Source organism: Hydra vulgaris, chromosome 15, assembly GCF_038396675.1.
Source record: "Hydra vulgaris chromosome 15, alternate assembly HydraT2T_AEP".
Lineage (NCBI taxonomy): Eukaryota > Metazoa > Cnidaria > Hydrozoa > Anthoathecata > Hydridae > Hydra > Hydra vulgaris.
The window spans coordinates 6,337,089-6,361,766 of NC_088934.1; the positions used below are offsets into that span (position 1 = coordinate 6,337,089).

A 24,678-nucleotide genomic window follows, 5' to 3' on the forward strand; every position below is an offset into this window, starting at 1 on the left:
TATTCCAAAGTTATGGTCATGTGCAAACATTGTTCCGTTATTCAAAAAGGGCAATAAACTAGATGCAATAAATTATAGACAGGTTTCATTAACATCAATGGTTGGTAAAATTATGGAGCGAATTATAAGCAATTGTATGATGGTGTTTCTCATTGAAAACAATTTAATTTCTAAAAAGCAACATGGTTTTGTTAATAACAAAAGTTGTATCACAAACCTGTTGGAAACATTAGATTTAATCACGCAAGCGTATAAATAGGACATTTCAGTTTATGTTTTGTTTTTGGATTTCAAAATAGCATTTGATTCAGTCTCTCACAGGAAATTACTGGAAAAATTATTTTAACTTTCTTTGCAGAGCCCTTATTCGAAATTCTTTACTTTGCTGTGCAGTCATGGTCATATTCCTTTTAGATCTCTGGTCTTCATAGAAGGCTACATCTTCTTTCTTTGCCTCTTCTGTTCTTCTCTGACCTTTCGTTATCATGTCAATTATTTGAGGAACAGATATATCAAACAAGGTATTAACCTCAACCTGGAAATCTACTTGCTTTTGAGTCCAGATCCCTTTGCTTGAACTCCAGTTTAGTTAACTCCATCCTTTCATCTTGTTATATTTCTCTGTGAGTTTTAGGATCCTTTTTCTGAAAAATATTACATAGCTGAAGTTACTAAAAAACAAGATAAGCCAACAATAATTTTTTTTGTTGTAAAATTGACCTAACAGATCTTTCACTAATAATATTGCACGTAAAACCAGCTTTTATCCAGATGTCAGTGACAGCTAAAGTTACACATCTATTGATTGATCTTTCTCATGCTCTATACTGACAAACTAGACTTCTGGTTCCTGTTTTTGTTGGACAGGCAATAATTTCTTTGCTGGACTGAAATCTTCCTATATAAAAGAGAATCAACTGAAATATATATTTACATTTATGAATTGTGGATTAAGTAAACAAATTATCTGAAAACTAGATATTAAGATTACCTTGAAGATTTCAAAAAATGAAAGTATTGCAAGACGTTTTTGACACTGGGCAGCTGGTTGACTGGAAGTTCATTTATGGGATATTTTAACAGATATAGAGATCGTCTTAAACTGCTTTGAACAGTGTACTTTTCCTTATCCCCTGGTCCTTTTTTGCTGATTTTTTTTACTGTACAACCCATTTTTAAAAATATATTTAATTATGAAACTAAAAATGTTGAAATCATTTTAAATCACATGTATATTAAACTAATCAAAAGTTAATAAGTAAAAAATAGTGGCGATCAATAAAAAACCAAGAATACTATAAAAAATAATAGTTAGCAAATGCTACTTTAAAATAAACTTCATCCTTTTTTTCATCGAAGAATAATATGAAGTGAACGTAAATTATTCATGAGTTATTAATTGTTTGGTATCCCCTTGATACATGTTTCTTTAAAAAAGGAAATTGTCTTTAAAACACTAAATGCACACAACTAAATAAATTTATTATAAATAACTAAGCAATTGAGTACAAATACGTTTCAAACAAAAAAATTTTAATTTACAATCAAACATGTGTATAACAAATTGTAAAAAATATGTAAACTTCGATCTTTTATATTGCATTAATGCGTCATATGACAAACCTAAAATAAAAATTGTAGCAGATAAGTAGACATAAAATAAAAATAAAAAAATAAAAAATAAACTGGAAAACAAATTACCTGCTTTTCGGTAGCCTGTTGTCATACTTAAACTGCTGTCATAATGCAGCTCGTCGGTGTTGTTTTATGACATTATTTCATGTTGGCTTTTAGTAAACTTTAGTTAAATTTAAAAGACATTACAATAGATTTAAAATATTTTGATAAAATATTTTTAAAAAGCAAAAAAACAAATGCTTCAAGGAGCCAAACTAAAAATATTAAAGATAAAAAATCAAATAGAGATATAAATTGCATTTATATAGATAAATAGTCTTGGCTTATAGTAAATTTTAAAAGCAGTGTTTTCAATAAATTAAACTACCAATTAATTATTTTTAACAAATAGAATGTAGCATCATATTATGATGATTGGGTAATGAATCAATTTAACTATATTTAAGTTTAATTGGTGAAAAACAAATAAAACTTTAATTAAAAAAGACAAAAACAAAACAAATATACAACAATATATTATAAAAAAAAATTACAAATTAAAAAAAAAAAATTAAAAAATTAAAAAAAAAAAAATTCACTGAAGAAACAGCAGCAACAAAAAAGTTATAAATATCTTCACTGAAAGACATTTACAACCTTTTGGTTGCAGTTTTTTCTTCGGTGTCTCCCAATACCCCGGTATGGATGAGCCCTCCATTAAAAGGATGGCTCATCCATACCGCCATTACTTCGCCACTTATTGAAGGACCTCTCCGAGAGAAGCCCTGGGTGTTGGGAGCAATATCTTTAGTATTCCTCAAATGTTAACAACTCTAAAATTACAAATAAAAGGATATAATAAAATTTTAAAATAATTACATTTTTTTTTTAATCAAAATATAAAGCATAACCTAACCATTTTCACAGAATGAAGAGGATGCTAAAAATAATAATAACAAAAAAAAAAGTAAATTAAAAAGGGTTAAACTTGTGAAAAATTTAATTTTAATAAAAATATGAGTAAAATGCGAACAGTTTAAAAATGTTGTATTTATAATAAATAATTCTTTCACCTATTGCACATATTTCTCCATAAAAAATATATAAAACATGGAATCAACATAATTTTAACATATATGCAACTATAAACAAATATGGTTTTTATATAACACATATAAACACATTTTATAACAATATTAAATGACATATATTTATCAAAAACTATGAAAAAAAAAATTAAAATAATAAATAAAGTTATACATACAAAAGGTGCTCACAACCTACAAACAGTAAATTTTCGAAATGAAAATCTAAAGACTATAAATTAAGAACATTAGAAAATATAACATTATTTGTGTAACACTTTCCACCTACCATACCTCGAAAGAGATGTTTATCAATTTTGAAAAACAAACTATTAAATGCTCTAGTTCTTGAACATGCAACATATAGTTGACCATGAGAGAAACACGGTTTTTTGAGATATACCCCAACTCTATCAAATGTTTGACCTTGACTTTTATTAATTGTCATTAAATAAGCCAATCTGACAGGAAACTGACGACGTTTTAGAACAAAAGGTAAATTAGAATCTGCTGGAGCCAACTGAATTCGAGGAACAAAAACCCGTTTACCACCGGAAACACTTGTCAAAACCTCTGCATCAATATAATTATTTTGAAGAGCACAAACTTTTATTCGAGTACCATTGCATAGCCCAGCTTTGAGATCTAAATTTCTAAGTAGCATAATTACACAACCAATTTTCAATTTTAAACAATGAGGTGGCATACCTGAAGGAGTTAAGCTGTTCAAAAACTCAACAGGAAAGTTATTTCTTTCATTAAGGTCATCAGTATCAATTTGATCAGCACTTAAATAAATTTGACCTCACCCGTGGATCATAGATGTATAGTTGACAATATGTCAGAACATCTTTATTTGGTCTTAAATTACCAATACAATGAAAAACTTGACCACATATTCTAAAACATGGCGGCCCATGATTCATGGGTTGAACTTCATTAGCTTCAAATGAAGCAAAAGAAATATAGGCATTATAATTTCTAATACATTTAAAAAAATTCAAATTGGCATTTCTATCTGCATAGTTTCCTTTAAATAAATCTTCTAAATCTTGTGGAAATAATGAAGGTTGCGACAAAACTACCTTTCCATTATGGCAACATAAAAAATGTGTTTCATCAGGAAATTTTTTAGCACCACAATGCTGACAAATATAATTCATTTCTCCTAAATAATTATAATCTGGAATAGTATTACTTCTTGCTATACAATGCATTCTTTTGTATCTAGCAGCAATTCTTGCATTTTGTTGATTATTAATTTCATCTCGCCTAAGCCTATCTCTTTCATTTCTGCGATGATTATTTTCAACTCGCCTAACCAAGCTCTCTTTATTTGGGTTCGAATTATTTGCTGCTTGCCGAGTAGCATTTCTAGCATTTTGTCGATTATTAATTTCATCTCGCCTAAGTCTATTTCTTTCATTTCTGCGACAATTATTTTCAACTCACCTAACCAAGCTCTCCTCATTTGGGTTCGAATTATTTGCTGTTTGCCGAGCAGCATTTTGTCCATTATTAATTTCATCTCGCCTAAGTCTATTTCTTTCATTTGTGCCACAAACAACTTGCTTAATAATATTTCCATTTTCTAAACTAATATCTGGTTCTAGCCTAATATCATCCATTTAAACTTCACTTTTAATTGAAAGTAGTAACAAAAAATCTTAAACGAATCCTGAAGATTGCGATCTTTCCTATATAATTTTTTTTTCTACTCTAAATAGCACACAGAAATAATTTTTATATATAACAGACTGTCATTTAAGATAAATTATACAATAATCTAATGACTTTAAATATATATATATATATATCAGCTAGGAAATGTTTGAAAAAAAATTAGCTTTGCAAGTTTTTAATAATTTAAAAAAATTATTAAAAACTTGCAATTCTAATAATAAACATACTGCTAACAAAGAAAAATAAAATAAAAAAACGTTGTAAACCCTTTGTTGCAAACTTAAAAGTTATTTCTTCAAAAAAAATTATTAGTAAACGTTTTTTTCAAAAATTCACAAAACTTTACATTTCCTTCTTCTATACCACATTAATACATTATCTGGTAAATCTAAAATAAAAAATGTAATGAATAAGTAAATAAATAAGAAAAATATTACATACAAAAAATGAAAATCAATGCACCTTATAGAGAAAAGCTGTTGTGATTTACCAGAGTAGTAGATGTAAAATATTATTATTTCATGTTAGCTTTTACAAAATAATTTATGCTGGAACATCATGATTCCAAAATATTTATAGCAAAATCATGTAGTAAACAGCTAAAGACAAAAAATCAAATTGAGATAAAACAAATTGTATATATGGCAAAATAATTTGTATTGGCTTTTAGTGAATGATTAAAAGCTGTTCTTTTTAATAAAATTACCTATTTACCATTTTTAACTATAGACACCAACATGAAGATAAGCTAAATGTCTATCAAGATAACAAAAAAAACATCACAGCAACAACACACAACAATAGCACACACCATAAGTTAATATAATATGTATATAACATAACTTAAGTAAGATAACATTCATATGTAACAGAACGTAAGTAAGAACATTAAGCAAAATGTTATTAAAATACATTATTATGTATTTTTTGACACTAAACACTATCGTGTAACCCTCTGTTATAAGTACATCAATTGGCTGGCAAAGTTGACAAATCTTACTCTACACGTTTACCAAGTCACAGCACTTTGAAACAACATAATATAAACATATGTACCGACTTTAAACACAATAAATGTGTTTAAATATGTATATAAGGTTAAATATATACCTTATACATATTTAAACACATTTTTAAAAACAATTATATAACACATGTTAACACATGCACAAACAATAAAACAACACTTTACATTATTATAAAAACACATTGATAAAACAACTATAAAGCACTTATTACCACATACACATACATATCGAAAAAGCATAAATGCAAACAATAAACGCGTGCAAACAAAAATTTTAAAAATGACGCAAGAAAATTTAAAAAGATTCAAAGTAAACAAAATATATATTTACAAACAATACTCCTTACCTTTTTTTTTTTTCATAAGAACTGTAATCCTCATAACAAAATTTAACTTTAACATGCAATAACATGTGACATGCCATGTCTGTGTTGGCACAAAATTTTAATTTAATTTTTCTAAATTTTCTAAAAAAGAACAAAAATAGTTAATAACATCACAGAAATTTCAAAGTAGTAATAACCATTTTATGGAAATAGCATTAGTATAACTTTAAATAGCATCCATACCCCTATTTTCTTTCTAAAAAATAAAATAATTAAACTGCTATAAGTAAAGCTAAAACAAACAAAATATAAATGATTTAAAAAATTAAAATTATTTCTACTTAAAATCCTTGCTACTTCATCTAATAAAAATTAAAATCCTTTCTACTTTATCTAATAAAAATGTATATACAACTATTTTATATACTTACTTCAATTATAATATGATCTTAACGATGATTATTTATCTTAGTATGATTCTTTATGTAATATATCAAACTAATAATTAAATTTCATAAGGAAAAAAGTTTCAACGTAACTAATAAAACGACATTGAACATTAAAGGTTAAATGTTTCTGTAGTATTAATATTAAGATTATATTATGGTTTGGAAAAAAAAAAAGATTAATTTAAAAAAATAAGTATTTGTGTTAATTTTTTGTCTGAGAAAACGTAGATAGGCTTTTTTATAGATAAAACCAGCATTTAAAATAAAAATTTCCTTCCATTGTTATTTCCAATTAGGAGTAACTTTCCAACCTTTCCGATCTTCAAAACTTTATTCAATTGTTTTACTTCAATTAAAAAATTCTGATTTAAAATAGAAATATAAAGCTAAATATATTGATATATCTTTTTTTAAACAATATGCAAACTTTACTGTTTAATTAAACAAGTTTTATCTATTTGCTTGATTGTATAAAATATTTTTGATAAAAAAAACTTTTTATCAAATTTTTTTTATAATATCAAGCAAATAACTTAAAATTTCTTAAGATGAGCACAATTTTATACTCTCATTACTAGGTTACTGATCATTGTTTATTGAAATCTTAAATATCCTTACTTTTCACTCTGGGGTGCTCTGATTTCTAAGTTAAAGCTTTGTGTTCTTCTATAAGTAGAAATAGTATGTTCATCACTGTTGTTATATAAAAGATTTAAATTAGCATAAATAATTACAAAATATATTTGTAAAAGTTAAACATAAGTAAAGTTTTCAACTTGACAAATAAAGACATAATTTAATAAAGTTCTTGCATCATTGATAAATTGAACCATAAATTCTATTTTGTATTTCTTAAGTAGGTTAAGTATTCAAAAAATCTAAGTATTCTAATAGTTAGATTACTAAAAGTTTACTAATAGTTCTTCTACTAATAGGTTTTCTAATAGTTCTCGTACAATACCTGGCATATTCAAGTTTATATCTTACCACAGGTGTTAATTTATTTACGCATTTTTTTCTATTAGAGATAATGATAATAGGGATAATTTTCCATATTCATGAGTATAGATTATTAGATAAGTATGTATAAATAACTTATTGAACTTTTTATTGTATTTTTATTGCATTTATAAGATTCACTCTATCCTAAAATCTTCTATAACAGTTGTATTACTCTTATGGCATGGCTCCATTTTTACATGAAGATGATTTATAATATTGTTCTATTGTTTATCAGTATGAATCTGATTTTTAAGTACTCATTTTTTATTATGATCTAATGCATCTGTATTTTCAAGTTGAATTAATTTTATCTCTTAGGTTAAAGTTACGCCTCAGCATAACAAAGAATGTAAAGAGTTGTTGGACCTTATGGGTGTTCCTTACATTGATGTAACAAAATGTTTGAGCATTTAATTTCATTTATAATGAAGTTTGTTGATTCTTGTAGATAGCGATGTGCCATCGGCAAAGGCCGATTGGGGCTAATAGTAGGACTAAATGTATGTATATAAAAGTAATATCTTAATATTAGGTATGTAATTTGCATATATAAGGTGTGCCTATGCACTAGATTGATTTGGCTTATTAGCCAATGACAATGCATCGGCCAATGTTGATTATTCAACCGATGCCATCGACCGAATAATTGGCCAATGGTTAAGCCGATTAATTGGTTGCTGGTTACTAATAGCATAGGCTAGTAGATCCCATCACTTCTGATGAATAGGTACGTTTTAAATATGTAATTTAAATCTTAAATATTATTATATACCCTTAAATAAATACATTAAACCTATTATTAGCCACAATCGGCATTTGCCATCAGTACATCACTAATTGTAGAGTTGGGTTTATTTCCCCCATTCATATTTTTTTATATAGTTAATTTATTTTTAGGCTCCATGTGAAGCAGAGGCCCAGTGTGCTGAGCTTGTTAAAGGCGGAAAGGTTGATAAATTTTATTTATAAAAATTTTAATACAAAGAAATTTTATATATAAAGTTTATAAAGTAGTTTGTTAAAACACAGAATAATTGCTTTGGTTTTATAAGCAATTAAAAGTATGATTGAAAAAAAAGGTTGAGAATACAGGTCTTCAATATTATATTGCGTATGTCAGGCTATTCTAGACTTTTTTTTTTTAACTTTTTTTTTGCAGATAGTGTTTTTTTAAAGAAAAAAAATAGATATATGGTAATATTTCCCACCAAATTTCTTTGCTTCAGGTGCCGGCACAGGGGCACCGCCGCCCAAGTTATTGACCTTGAATATCCCTTGACAGTATACTATTTTGTATAAGAGTCTTTTTATATATTCTTAACATTTAGGCTGTCAGTATTCTGAGCTTTGTTAACTTTATTTAACCGAACAGTTTTTATAAAATTAAATTTCATTAAAATTATTTTATACTGCAATGGGGTCTTCCACAAATTATGTCACATAATTTTGATCATTTTTGACCTACTCCCTCCTCATCACATTATCGTAACTCTTTAGTAACATGTCTTGTACAAATTGTCACAAAACCACTAACACCTCCCCTCTCCCTCTGCTCTCTCCACAAGAGCGTAATGTAGTTTATAGACAACCCCAATGTTTATTGGATACTTAAAATGTTAATGGCATTTTTAAACTTTAAGTTTTTCATCCCTTCTTAATTTATTTACTAATTGCCAAAGTTAAAAACGGTATTTTATCTACAGCTGTTAACTTTGCAAGAATTAACCCAGGGCAGAAACATCAATGTTTATGAAAGATGAATGAAATTAAATATTGAAAAGTATTTTATGCAACTGATGAGCTTCCTAATGCAGACATCAAAAGAAGGTTGGAGTTTTTTACATGTAGTCATAGATGTAGTGTCTCGATGCTTGCAATTGTTCAAGTGGTTGCACCCATTTATCAGTGTTGTCACACGTTCTGGGGTAGCTTTAAAAAATATAAAATTTGATTTGATGAAATTTTTGTAGGATATATGATAATGAAAAATAGAATCCACAAATTATACTGACTACAAAAATATTTTATAAGTTTAATGTGTACTCAACTAGTTACTAAGTTAAATATAATATTTGATTTAATTTAATATAATATAATATTTGATTAATATAATATTTGATTAATATAATATTTGATAAATATAATATTAGATTTAATAGTTGCAAAATAAACTAATCGTCATTTATTTCTAAAGTAATGTTTTTTTTTGTGTGTTTTTTTTAGCTTTTTTTAATTTTTTCAGCTGATATGTTTTTGACACTTACGTTTATGGTTTAAAAAATTATAAATTATAATTGAAACATTTCATTAATAAATGTATAAACATTTCACCTTTATCTTATAAAAAACAGTTGAAAAAAATTTCTAAATTTTCTTAAATTAGCAATGATGAAATGTCATGGCTACCAACTATTATGCCACAGATGAGAAAAATGCAAATATGTAAATGTCATGTTTATTGTGGTTCCCATTTTGTAGGGGACAAGTCATAGTTTTTAGTTCTTTGTTTTAATTTCATCTCAGTTGTGTCTTAGTAGTGTTGGAATAATATTTTGTGTTAAGGGGAGGAGGGGGAGAGTGATTGTAATAATTGTAAAATTAAAATTTTTCAAAACAAAATGTATTTAAAATATTTCTCATCAGTGTTAGTTGAAATATTAAGCTAAAGTATAAAAGCAGGTAGAGTATTAATTTCAGTGCAACCAGGGAATTCAAATTTTCTCACTTATGAAAACCTTACATTACTATTCTACCAACCACTATCACATACACTACTATTCTACCAACTCATAACTATTATAAAGAAATTTTAAGTTAACAATTTTATCAACAAAGAGTTTCTAATGCTAAAATGCTTGTTCAAGTTTTTTTACAATTATATTCTACACTCATAGACAAAACATTCTTGATTTTATTATGCATATTAAAAATCAGTATGATTTATTTCACTTACAGACATTCTATTTTGAAATAATTTTATATATGAAGTTACACAAGTTAACAATTTTTTTTATTAAGGTATATGCAATGGGGTCAGAAGATATGGATTCTTTAACATTTGGTGCAAACATTTTACTTAGACATCTAACATTTAGTGAAGCCAGGTTGATTTTTTTTTTAAAATTATCTTTATAGTTTTAATCCTAAATTTTTTGGTTGTCCAATTAATGTTATTTTAATCATGCATCATCAAAGCAAAGTATTAAATCATTATAAGTGTTTTCACACCCTTTCACACCCTATAGCACACTTTTTATTTGCAACACATCTCTTTTTTAGGCCCTGTCATTGAATGCTAAAGCATAAAATTCATTACATTATTGTAAATGCATTTTAAATACAATTTTTTTCATTTTCTTTAATATTATTATTTGTTTCTTCAGAAAGATGCCAATCCAAGAGTTTCATTATAGCAAAGTCTTGGAGGAATTAGAGCTCACTAAAGAACAGGTTTCATTTGTTTGTAATATAATAGATTTTTTTAAAAATACAAATATAAAATAATCAGTCATTAATTTTATTCATTTGTGTTTATTTAATTGCCATTTACACAAATACAACACACCTTTTAGGTTAGTAGTAGTAATATATATTTTCTATGCTGTTCACCTTCACAAGGCCAATGGGGTGCCACTACAGTTAAGCAGGCTGCTTTTTTTTCTCTTTTATTTGTGGTTATAACCCTCACTCAAAATCCTAAACACAAATCTTGATGAACAAGGCAGCTATGTGAATAAACTAGGTAAGTGTGGTACTACCAGGGATGTGTTAGTAATTAAACTTGGAACTCCTTGTTTATGAAGCAAGTGCTCTACCATTACACCACTACCATATTTAGATTTTTAAATTGAAACTAATAAATCTGTGGGTGTACAAAGAATGAACACAGATATATCATTGTTTAATGTAGTTACACTATTTAAAATTGATTTGTCAAGTTGATTGTTAAAAGAGTTCAGAGAAGTAGCGTTAATGCTACTTACTACAGGGATTATCTTTTTCCGTATATTTGCAGAACTCTGGATATTTTTCTTAACTTTTAGTTTTTTCAGATATTCAAAACGTTTTCCATACATGCAAGTTTAGGTATATATTTTTTTAATTTATTTGTATTTTTACTCATCACTCATACAAATTTCCGGATTTTTAAAATATGACCTGGATGATCTATGATTAACAATATCAGTAGATAGTTGGTTCCAATAAAATGATATTTTGGTTGTTAATAAAATATCTTGGCAAAAACTTGTTATTTCCTGATTATTATTAAGTAATGTCTAGACAACAGCTTGTTATTTCCTTTAATGATCTCTTACTTAATGATAGCCATTTGGTATACCTTTATTGGTTAAGTGCACTTTTTAAATTCTATTGAATATTTTAAACATCTGAATCTAACTAATTTAAATCTGCCTTACAACTAAAGTAAATTTAATTCCTAAAATATATATAAATATAACAAATTCAAATTTTTTAACATGTCTGAAGTTTTATTTGCTTAACTTGCACATAAGTTATAAATCAAATCTAAATACTGCACTAAATTCCTTTTCAGCGACAATAGTAGGGTAAGGTTGCTCAGGCTATACCCCTTAAGAAAACAATCTTAATATTGTAGTTATTTTATATTAGCAAAAATAAAAAATCTTTCATCTAAAATAAAACAAAATCTTTAAATACTTACATCGGTACAACTAAAAAAACTGGTTTCCTAAGTCATATCATCTATAGCCTAAATTGTACTTAAGAATTAAATTAAGCAACAAAATGAAAAATGTTTAATTTTTTATTATTTAGTTTATATGATACATAATCAAACAGATAATTGTAAACATCGCATATTAACATAACATATATAAACATATATATTTTCTTCTCTTTTATCAACTCCAGCGCATAAATTGTAAACCCATAGTTTTCATTCCAAACAATCAATCATGTTTTCCTCTCAATCTTCTCCATAAATAAAACAAAACCTATTACTTTCCTTTTTAATTTTTAATGCCAATTCCTCTTTATTGATTTTTTATTAATTACTGCATTTCATTTATTTTTTTGTATTTCTTAATTTTTCTTTATTCTGTGTTAGAGTTATTTCGATTGACAAGGTAGAGCATCATCATTTTGGTTTATTATTAGATAGGAGCTAAATTTTATTTGGTTAACAGACGCTTCCATTTCTTTTTTTATGGATTTCTTTATTTTCCTGTGTAACCACTGTTACAAAGGATCAATTATTTAATGTAAAATTTTCATAAATTCATGTAAAATTTTTGTAATTATTAGAGTTCAATTCTGTGAAGAAAAAATAATTTATTTGGAAAGAAAGTTTTATTTCGAGCAAGAAAATTACAGAATAGATTAAAAAATTAATAGTTTCTTAATTTGCACCAGTATTTAGGAATCTCATATGGGAACAACTAAAGAAAACAGCACAAGTTATTTAAAAAAAACCAAACATTGAATCAATTCAATACAATCTCGTTTTGATCAAACCATTATATATATTCTGAATTTACATTTAATAAGTAACTTAATTTTATCAATATTGACTTGCAAACATGCAAAAAATTATTTAAAAAATTTAAATAAACTTACATGATAAAAGGATTTATAACAACTACTTTTATAGTGGAACATCACTTGAAACATCTGGTTGACTTGAAATATATCATATTTTAGTTGTATTAATGGTTGTCTGCAAAGTTCATTTAGAATTCAAGTGGTACGATTTAAGCACTGGTTTGACTTTAGCAATCTTACCCTCATTAAAGAAATTAAAAGTTTTTATGCTCCGCTTTAAATATTATTTAATTTAAAAAATAGTTTGTGCATGAAAGTGCGCTTTTTTAATTTTTTTTTTTTTTTTTTTTTTTTTTGTAATTAATAACTTTTTAAATGTTGTGATATGATATATATATCTTTATGTGTGTGTGTGTTATAAAGTTTATTTAGAAAACAATAATATCTAAATTTTTAACATTTTCATCTTTTGTTTGTATATTAAACTTTAATGTTATTTAAAAGCATCATTAGTTTCTATTTTTCAGATTTTAACATTTTTCAATCAAAATGTGTGCATAGGCTAATTCTCTTTTTTGCCATTCAATGGAATACATCCAATAGTGTGTCTCTCATTGCTCCTCTGTTTCAGATGAACAGGCTTGACCAGTTCTTACTCGAACGGTTTCCAATCCTCTGTTTCAAATGAACAGGCTTGAGCATTGCGTAGTCGATTTGTTTTCATTCTTGCTTCCTGTTGCTCTTTTGTTTCTGAAGATTGTAATACTTGAGATGTAGATTGACCAATTGCTGGTCGCTTGGGAGGCATAATTTAATAGAAAATAAGTTGATTTCTGAAAAAAGTTATCTATATATATATACATACATATATATATATATATATATATATATATATATATATATATATATATATATATATATATATATATATATATATATATATATATAGATATATATATAGATATAGATATAGATATAGATATATATAGATATAGATATATATAGATATAGATATAGATTAGAATGGTCTTAAAAATTGAAATGTGGAAAGTTAAGTCGGGTCACATTTGCTTTTGTTCTATTTCTCATATGGACCATTTTGGCCAATTTTAAAAATTTTTTAAGCATAACAAGGGGTGGCGCAATTTTGAACAATAGATGTTGTTGCGATGGAAGAAACAAGAAATAATTGAAAATTTAGTTTCTTCAGCAAGAAAATTGCTACAAAACAAAAGAGAAATAAATATTATGACTTAAGGAGGTTCTAGTTATTCTGAACTTAATTCACATATTGTAATGTAATGCATTGTTTATTTCGAGACTTTTTTCAACAGATGCTTTGATAGCTCTGGAAAGGCTTTCCGATGAGTGCTGACAATCTGCAAGAGGTATTGCTTTTGCTTTTTGTCTTTCGTTATCAAAGAGTTGAAGGTCTGGATTAAAACAACTTTTTTTGAGAGAAAAACTTGTGCCTTTTCTGCTCCGTTGCCAATGAGAAGGTCAAAAAGATGAGATGTTTGGCTTGTTACGTATGATTCCAATGGGTTTTCTAACTTGAATGTTTTGCCTTCTATTTTCTTTGGTGACGCTTTCTTTTTGGCACAATTAAGATTCTGAACCATGGCGGTTTTTGTATGAACATCAACGCAGGGGTTGAAAAAAACCATGCCAAATTAAATGTTCTGAAAAATACCATAGGTGTCTTTTGAAGGCTGTCATTGCTGCATCTCTAACGACATTGTTGCAGGTATAATCATTCAAAAGTCTCAACAGTCTCAAGTCATTATATGGGGCTCTTTCTGCCAAGCAAGCTTCATGCCAAAATTTTCCATAGACTAGAGCAACAAACAGGCTGATGTGGGTCAAAGCTTTTCTTTCATGAACAGAGTCGCTTGATTATTGAAAAGAAAGGTTTTGATGGAATAGATGCCCTTTGCCATTCACCTGGCGTGGTGCATGGCTCCAGGTGCTCAAAATCACACTTCTTCTTTTGGGCAACCACCAAAAAAGATGAGGTACAGTTGTAGAAGCTCGCCATAGTCTTACCAAGCTTCTTTTTTTTTCTTGGCATTGGTGATGGCTTTTTACAGCTTCTTTGTAATATGCAACCATTTCATCGCGGAGATCAGTCATGGATCTACTAAAGAATTTTTCATCGACAGCATCATATTTGCTTCAATCAAATGTTGGCCAATCTTTTTGAAATCATTTGTGTAAACCTACATCAGATCCAGTGGTAGCTCCAAGATATGTGGATGCAAATACGCTGGAAAGTATAACTTCAAAAACATGCTATCCACACAAGGTCTTTCTTGAGAGTTTTTTCAGTAATTGTGCAAGCTCCAGCTTTTAAGCCAGTGTTTGAGGCTGTTGTATTGAACACAAGCCCACATATTTTGTCTTTGAGATGCCAATTACCCAATAGTTCAAGACAGGCACTAGCTTGCTCCTCACCTGTTCCCCTTATGATTTTGGGAACCTCAAGTAATTTTTCTTCTCCAGCTCCAGAAACTAGGATTGCAATTCTGTCTACCTTTACATTTGCCTGGACAATATCTGGTAGGAGTTTTCCATCCCAGTGCAACAGAACTGGTACCTGAGTCGAGTATGATTTTTGGTCCTTGACTGTCTTGGACTTACATGTATCCATTCTAGAACAACGAATAGTGCTGCAAGAAACTGAAATGCTATCCAGATCATGTCCAAAGGCTTGAGCAGCTGCAGCAATAACATAAGTAGCTTGCAGATCACTAATGTTAACCTAAACAATGAACCAACAACCAATGCCTAGAGTTTATCAGTTCTGTTATGTTACAGAAAACTTCTGTTTCATGCAAACATTAAAAAAAAAAATTTAATGAATGATCGAAATAACCTAGTACAACTACTACTAGTCTACTACAGAATGATAATTTTTAGTTTAATAATAACAATTTTCAGTTTGAATATTGAATATATAAATATTTAATTTAATTTTAAAATATAATTTACCTTGGAATCTTTGAAGAATTCAAATTAGAGACAACTGCGTGTGATATAATAATTAATTACTAAATTATAACTGACTTGATAATCAATAATCATATTAATAATAGTGAAAACTCATGCGGGAAATACAAACATGAGAAGAAGTGAAAGCAACTAAAAGTTGACTTAAATTAAAATTAAGTAAGCAAAAAAGGTTGCTATACAAATAATACATTTCTTTTTAAAATCTCATTTTTCAGATTACTATATTTAATTTATTATAAAATTATTATACATCTATTATGTTTTACATAAACTAAAACTACCATTACTTAGTATTTTCTCTCACAATTAGAGGTTAAATTATATAAAATGAAACCACCAAACAAAAAATGAAATAACTTCAGATAAGCCAAAAAAAATTAAAAAACTACATAATATTTTTAGTGTCCGCTAAAATTGTTCAACTTTGCGCCACCTCTAAATATTACTGAATCTGTCTCATTTTTGGCTTAAGAACTTTTCTCATGTATAGAAACAAGAGCAATTATGACCCAAGTTGATATTAATACAAAAAAATTTAACGCAAAAACTTGGACCACTCTAATATATATATATATATATATATATATATATATATATATATATATATATATATATATATATATATATATATATATAAATTAATTTAATTTATTATTGCTCTGTTCTTTTAGAACATTGAGCACTCTATTTGTATAATACACTAACATAATTTACATATATATATACATATATATATATATGTATATATATACACACATATTATTTATATTTATATATATATATATATATATATATATATATATATATATATATATATATATATATATATAATATGTGTATGTATATATATATATATATACACACACATATTATATATATATATATATATGATATGTGTATGTATATATATATATATACACACACATATTATATATATACATATATATATATATATATATATATATATATATATATATATATATATATATATATATATATAATATGTGTATGTATATATATATATACACACATATTTTATATATATATATATATATATATATAGATAGATAGATAGATAGATAGATAGATAGATAGGTAACAAAACCAAAAAAATTTAAACAAATTTTTTTTAAATTAATACAACTTTCAATGTAAACCAGCATTTTTAATAAAATAGATTGACATAAAATATAAATAAAACCATTTACATTAAAATAAATTAAATGATAGATTAAAATAAATTAAATAATAGATTAAAATAAATTGACTTTGTTAAGGTTTGTTGTTCTTTATATTGCTACCATTTTTATTTATTCGTGACACGAATTTAACTGATAGATAATTCCTACCGAGGGAATGGGCATGCCTGCCGGCCTGCCTGGAAAATACTTTTGTTGGAGGGCTGGCCTGCTTGACGTGCCAGGTGCCAAATTTGGTTATGGTTGAATGAATTATATATGAATACATACACGACATACGAACATACAAACATGTAAACAAACTTATTTTTATATATACAGATAATTTTTGTTTTGTTGTTTAAATGTTTTTTTATAATATATGCGGTAGTGGTGTAGTGGTAAAGTGCTCGCTTCATAAGCAAGAGGTTCCGAGTTCAATCCCCACCATGTCACTGGTAGTACCGTGCTTAACTAGTTTCTCCGCGCAGCGGCCTTGTTCCTCAAGGTTCGTGTTTTAGAGTTACAGAGTTGAGAGAGGGTTATAACCACTATTAAGTAGCCTCCTCATCTGTATCAACCTTGAGGAGGTGAATAACAAAAAAATATATTTTTTTTTATAATTATTTGTTATTTGTAGGTTTTTAAATTGATTTTTTAAAAGTTACAATTTTTTAAATAGGTTGCCACATAAGAACAAAATTGCTCATACTGTGTTTTGAAAATAAACTCTTCATATAATTGCTTTTAAAAAAAAAAATTTTGGATTGTTTTTTTTTTACCAAAGAGCATAATTTTTTGAAATGAAACTTCAATAGCTATTCACTGGACCAGCAGACAGCTTTCTTTAGGTCATTATAGAATTTACTTTTTTTATCATTGCGAAACATGTTTAATATATTCACATAATTATCAGACAAGTTATTAGTGTAAATTACAAAAAGAGACTTGTGGTACACCATTAAATGTTTCATTTCAGTATTAGATATTTTCTATCATAATAACTGTAACAATTTATATTTTTTAGAATTGTTTTAATCCATTCTAGCAATTTACCAGAAATTTCTTTACCTTTGTCAGTAATCTTTTATGCAGCACAAGAATCAAACACCTTTGCAAAGTCAAAGTAAAATAATATCTACATATCCTGAGACAAATACTTAAAAACTATCTACTTGCTTGAATTAAATAAAATTTGTTGTACAAGGTTTTTAACAAGGTTTCCATATGCACAACTTATTGGTATTTAACCTTTCTAATCTATTAAGGTACTTCTCTACCATTATATTTATAAACTGATTAAACTGATTTTATCTTATACAAAAGTATCATGTATATAGTTATTGAAAATAATAAACAGTAAAGTGAGAAAAAATATCAAATTCATTGCTTATGCGTCAAAAAAATGATACTAAAGGCATTAATGGAACCATTCTCTTTCCTAAAATACTCATGAATCAATAAAGTATTTAGACTGTCAAGATATAATAAAATACTCAGGAATCAATAAAGTATTGAGACTGTCAAGATATAATAAAATACTCAGGAATCAATAAAGTATTTAGGTTTCTACATTTAGTTATAAGGCATTTATGATAACACATTTTATTGCCCCAAATTACCTCTCCAATAGATTAAATATATTCACATTAAATGTGAATTTTTTTTGAGGTTTTCACTTAGTCATACCCATCCTAAAACTTCTGGGAAAATTTCAAAGTGTTTTGTCAACTTCTTAAAAAATGGGTAAATACAAAAAAGTGGACTTTACTAAACTACAACTTTTTTGTACTTATATATTAATATTATTTAAATATTAAATATAAATAAACTGCAATATTATCAAAAAATTTAACTTATAAAAAATATATATATTATAGAAAATAGATTTAAAAGTTTATAGTTATCAAAGTGTTTTTGACCAAGCTTGTTTTGGAGTGTTAACAAACTTGCATGTTTCATAACACCAACTACTAATACTATCATTGGTATTTAGCCCCCTTTATTCTAATAAAAAATGTATGCAGCAAAAAAAATATCTGTTAATATAATTTTATTTAAAATATGTTCATTTATTTATAAATTCATATATTTTAATGATTATATAAGTTTTATAATTTTTTTTTTTTTTTTTAGTTTGTTGATTTATGCATTTTGCTTGGTTGTGATTATTGCGCATCAATAAAAGGTTTCAATAAAGTATTTAGAAATATTTTTTTTTTTTTTTTTTATCATGTTGGCAATAATTTATGAATATTTTAATAATCTAAAAACATAAATATATACAGCCCTTGAAATTAAAGTCAGCATTAGACAATGCAGACCTAACTGTTGATCTTAAAGTGCTTGAGGTTGATGATTTTTTGCCGATCTTATTCCTATATTGTTATAGTGAAACATTTGTGTTAAAAATTTTGTGCTGACCTGATGCTGATGAAAAAAGTTAGAGATAATTTTTTTCAAAAGTATGTTTATTCTTAAGAAAAAATTTCTTGCTTATTTTAAAAGTTACTTTTTAAGCTTGTTCGTTTCTTATTGGTTTTCCATTAACGAGAAAATAGCTAGATGTATTTGCTTTTTTTTTTGCTTTTTTTTTTTCAATTTTTATTTTAAGTAATTTTTTGTTTATTATATTTGTTTTAAAGTTGTAACATTCATTTTCTTAAGTTTTAACTTTCAAGTGCTTTTTTATTTTTGCATTTTTGTCAGTGCATCATTAATGCAATTTGTTTCTTTGCACAGAATGTTGCATTTATTCATCTGTTTGATTTTTCAGAACTAAGTTGGCTTTTTTCCCATCCTTTTTTTATAAGGTTTTTTATCTTTTATTATTTTCAAAATCATAAAAATTTTAGTTAAATATTTGTCATGTTTCATGCACAAGCTTTGCTACTTGAGATATTAAGAATTTACTTTTCAAAAATACAACATAAATTTCAATGAATAATTTATTTTGTTCAGTTATAAGAGTTAGTAGTTGTTATGGCGATATTGAATAGTAGTGATCTTTGCAAATTAATAGTTTAAAATGGCTGAAGCTAAAAAATTTTTTTGAGAAAACAAGAAATTGCTACAAACAGAAATCTTGTCTAGCAAAGTTTTTTTTTCAAACATTTTTTTATTTAAATTAAAATCTTTCTTATTTATAAATTTTAAATTTTAAAAGCAAATTTTAAAATATCAATTAAATTTGCAATAAATATTTTATATTTAAACAAAAGTCTAAAATGTATAAAAAATTTATTTTGTTCATAAATGTGTCAAACATAAAATATCATATTGCCATATTGTTAAAAAAAATTAGATATTTAGTTTTCGTTATTTTTAATTTAAAAAACAAAATGTTATGATATTATAATTATAATTTATAGTTTTAATAAATTTGTAGTTATACAGATTATTATTTTTTTATTAAAATTTATTAAAATTTTTTAGGTGTTGGTCCTGTTACAGCAATGAAGCTTATAAAAGAGCATCGGAATATTGAGGGCATCATAAAGCATTTACAATCAAAAGATGTATGTTGATTACTATTACAGTGTAGGCCCTGTTTTAATACAATATATCCATATTACCTCATACTACCCTGTTTTGGGTAGTGTGAGGTAATATGGATATATTGTATTAGTGTACATGGACTAAGTTACCTATACATAATGCTTTCTTTTGAAAGAAGGTAGTATGAAGTTTTGAAAAAAGCAAGAGCTACTTAACTATTTCTAAAGTTTCTTGAGTTAAATGAGAAAACATTTGATAAAAACTATTTATTTAATAGACCTTAATGTGTCTTTAATTTAAAATTAAATGAAACTGGTTTAAGAACAAATCCTGCTGCTGGAAAAATTGTTGTTCCGAAGACATCAAAAATAGTCTATTACCTTGCTCCATCATGTTGTTAATCAATGTATACTGTTCTGTTTTTTAGATCAGCAAATGGCTGATCCAAAAAACAGAACAGTATACATTGTCTACCTCTACTTTTTAGTCTACAAATCTCTTCACCTTTATGATTCATGGTGTAAAAATAGACCAGAAAATACATTGTATGGCATAACAAAATCATGAGTTACAACTCCTTGATGTTGTTGATAAGTTTGTATTTCTAACTTTGTCTGTATTTCCAACATTAAATATTGATAAGTCTGTATTTCCAACTTTGCTGAATACTCTTGTCCATAAGATAGATTGTGAACTTCTGAAAAGAAGTTTTAATGGTAGTTTTTACCCTGTTAACAGGTAACTATGGTAGTGAATATACAACCAAAGCACCTTAAACTAGATAAAACTAATTAAAAAGAAAATCATGTGAAAAACCTACAGACAAACTGTACTTACACCATGTCCAATTAAAGCTACATTGACAGCAAAAAAATGTAAAGCTTGGTCAAGGCAAAAAATGATAAAATGTTAACAGGAAATGATATTCTGAAAACAAAGAAAAAGAGAAGAAAAAATGTATATATAAAATGTGTCAGCAAGAAAAAGGAAACTGTTAGATATAAGCAATATTAATTTGACATTTTAAGTGAATAATTAGAATACAGAGACATAATATAAAGTGTGTATCCACCAGTTGAGTAATATGGATATAAAAACCCTACCCTTCCCTACCACTGCCTTGGTACCTATTATATACCCTACTTTTTCAACTTATGTTGTTTTGATTATGCTAAAAACTGCGTTAATATAAAAATTCCTTTAAGCAGCATAATACAACAATTCTCTAATAATTTTAAACAAATCTTTTATTTTGTTTTTGAATTTTTGTAGAATGTTTTTACTAGTTTTTTTTTTTTTTTTTTTTTTACTAATTTTTTATTTATAATAACAATAATTTCTTAAAGCATGTTTGTTTAGGTTTTTAAAACAAAAAACATGCTTCATCTTAAATTTTTAGTTACTTTTGGAAATCTCAGAAAATTTGAATTAGAAATTTGAGATTTGAATTAGTTTGTTAAAAAAATTTTAACTTTTGGGTAAGTTTGATTTTTATACTTTTTAAAAATATTCATACATATGACTTGGTGGCTATTTTGAAATATTTTATCCTTACTAGTATAGTTTTAATGATTGTGGAAAAGTATGTGCATACCAAGAAGGATAAAAATACTTTGTGCGTTTTATTTGTATTTTGAATAGATAATATTTTTTGTGATACATATACAAGTACAGTTTTATGACTAATGTCACCTTAGTTGAAACAAAAGTTAGAGCCAAAGCCCTATGAAACCTTTATGCATTTTCTCAGATAAAGACTGTCAAATAAAAAAATAGTTTACAGTTAGTAAGTAGTTTATACCACTTCAAAAAAATTTAGCTAAAATTGACCCTAAAATGCTCAGATTGCAATTAAAAAGTTGGTTGTGATCTGTCATACTATTTTGATTAATTTAGTTCAAAAAAATTGTTAAAGCAACTGAGAGTAAAGTAGTATCAAGATTTTTAGCAGTCTATTTTATCCAATCAGGTTTAGTTTTTTTTGAGCCAAGAAATTAGTACCTGCTGAATAATCAAAAAGCCAAATATCTCTAGTAGGTCGAGGACCACCAACATTTGTTATGGTTTAACCCATTTTATTGCACATATTGTTGCCCTTTGCCCATTTTTTCTCATAAACAACCTAGATCTTTAAAAAAAAAATTCTAATTCAAATTGTTTGCTACATTTGTAATCCAGAACATATGTCATATGGTCTAGTCAAAGATAGCCTTAATAAAAAATTTCTAATCTTCCATGGTCTTATTCAAATTTAAGTCTAATTCAAAATATAAAAAAACATAATTAATTTTAAATATATTCTACAAAATGGAGTGCTCAATGTTCTTAAAAGAACAGAACAATAATAAATTAGTAGAAAATCACTCATCAAACTTTTTTCATTTTACACTGTGTTTCGTCAATAAGATTTCTGATGAGTCTTAATTGATTAAACACAGTGTAAAATGAAAAAAGTTTGATAAGTGATTTTCTACTAATTTATATATATATATATATATATATATATATATATATATATATATATATATATATATATATATATATATATATATATAAATTAGTAAGAAACACTTATCTAACTTTTATCTTCTACTTGAAGTTTCACCATTGCTGGATCATCAGGAAGAGTTACTAAATCTCAAAAAAAATTCAATTTATAGAAAAAAATATTTTACAGGAAGTTATAAATTATTATAAAAAAAATTTTAATTACTATATTTTTTGTTAACGGAAAGTAATTATTAAATAATTTTCTTTGGAATGGGGATAGTTTAATTTGGTCATTTGTTTTTCATAATTTCTTAAGAGGTATTTATTTTCGTGCCTACATTTAGAAATTAATTCAGATTTTTTATTTAATAAATGAATTAAATGAGTAATTATTTCAAATTTTTCTTGCAAATATAGCATACACTTTTTGGAAATGTTATTATAGGCAGGGGCAGATTTTAGAATAGACCATTGTAAATTAAAATTTTTATTTTTTTCTTTTAAATCCCAAATATATTTTGACAGCATAGTCTTTTGAATATTTTTTGTGTTTAAACGATTGTTTGTGGTTGGCATAACGTTTTTTCCATTCCCCCTCGGTTAAGCCAATATATTGTTTATCAGGGTTATTTTGTGAGGAAACAAAACACTTGTAAATTACATTTTTCGAAAGGCATTTTCCATTTAGAGGGCAATCAATTTTTTGTTTACAATCACAATAATCAGTGTTTTTTTCTTTTATATGTTCATTTTTATTAATTAATGCGTAGTTGTGGCCTTTTATAATTCTTTCTAAATTTTTTGTACAACTATAACTTACTTTAATGGTATTTCTGTTAAAAATCTTATGTAATTTATTAGAGGAAGGAAAATGTTTGTCTACTATATATATATATATATATATATATATATATATATATATATATATATATATATATATATATATATATATATATATATATATTCATTTAAATTTAGAAATATACTATACCTGAAAATTGGATGTTTGAAGTAAGTTTTTTTTTTCTTTTTTATTATATATATATATATATATATATATATATATACACACATACATAAATAAAATATTAATAAAATTGATTAAAATAATCAATTTTATTAAGTAAATACAGAGTTGGAAAAATATATTAGGACAAAAATTTTAAATGATGAATTTTAATTGAAATTTCCAGTTTGTTCATAAAAAAATAACTTTTTACTTAGTAAATGATTTTTTTAAGATACTTGCTAGTATCATTTTTATAAAAAAAAAATACATTTGAGAGTATTTTTAGATTTTTCAAAAATCATTTTTAATAATAAGTGAACATATCAAATTTTTGACTAAATTCTTTGGAAAAAAAGAAATGGGACACATAATATAAATATTTTATTCAGAAGACTTATGGTAGAATTAATGACATCCTTTAGTTTAGTGTGACCTCTTTTAGCTTTTATAATAGCTTTTAAAGGTTTGGGCATAGATTCCACTAATTTTTTTGTAATATTAGAACTTATTTCACCCCAAGCCTTTGTAATAGCAGTTTCTAATTCTTCCTTGTGATGATTACCTATTTGTTTATCTAAAATCGTCCATAAATTTTTGATGGGGTTTATATCTGGACTTTATGCTGGCAATTCAAGAACATTTTGGATTTGATTTGTAAAAATTCTGTTGTTTTTTTCAACCTATGTTTTGGATCATTGTCATGTTGAAATATAAATATTCCACCTAATCTCTATTTACGGGCTGATGAAGTCAAATTATTATTCAAAATATAAATGCAC

General features: G+C 26.1%; 1 protein-coding gene across 1 annotated transcript in view; it reads left to right on the forward strand.

Annotated features, from left to right (window-relative positions):
* LOC136092274 (flap endonuclease 1-like) overlaps positions 1-24,678 on the forward strand; it is a 65,317-nt gene that overhangs the window by 29,625 nt on the left and 11,014 nt on the right. The window contains exons 7-13 of the mRNA XM_065820110.1: positions 7,508-7,579; positions 8,087-8,137; positions 10,208-10,293; positions 10,573-10,639; positions 19,039-19,090; positions 20,338-20,420; positions 23,869-23,901. Coding sequence (XP_065676182.1) covers positions 7,508-7,579; positions 8,087-8,137; positions 10,208-10,293; positions 10,573-10,639; positions 19,039-19,090; positions 20,338-20,420; positions 23,869-23,901 — 444 coding nt within the window. The remainder of the gene's footprint in view (positions 1-7,507; positions 7,580-8,086; positions 8,138-10,207; positions 10,294-10,572; positions 10,640-19,038; positions 19,091-20,337; positions 20,421-23,868; positions 23,902-24,678) is intronic.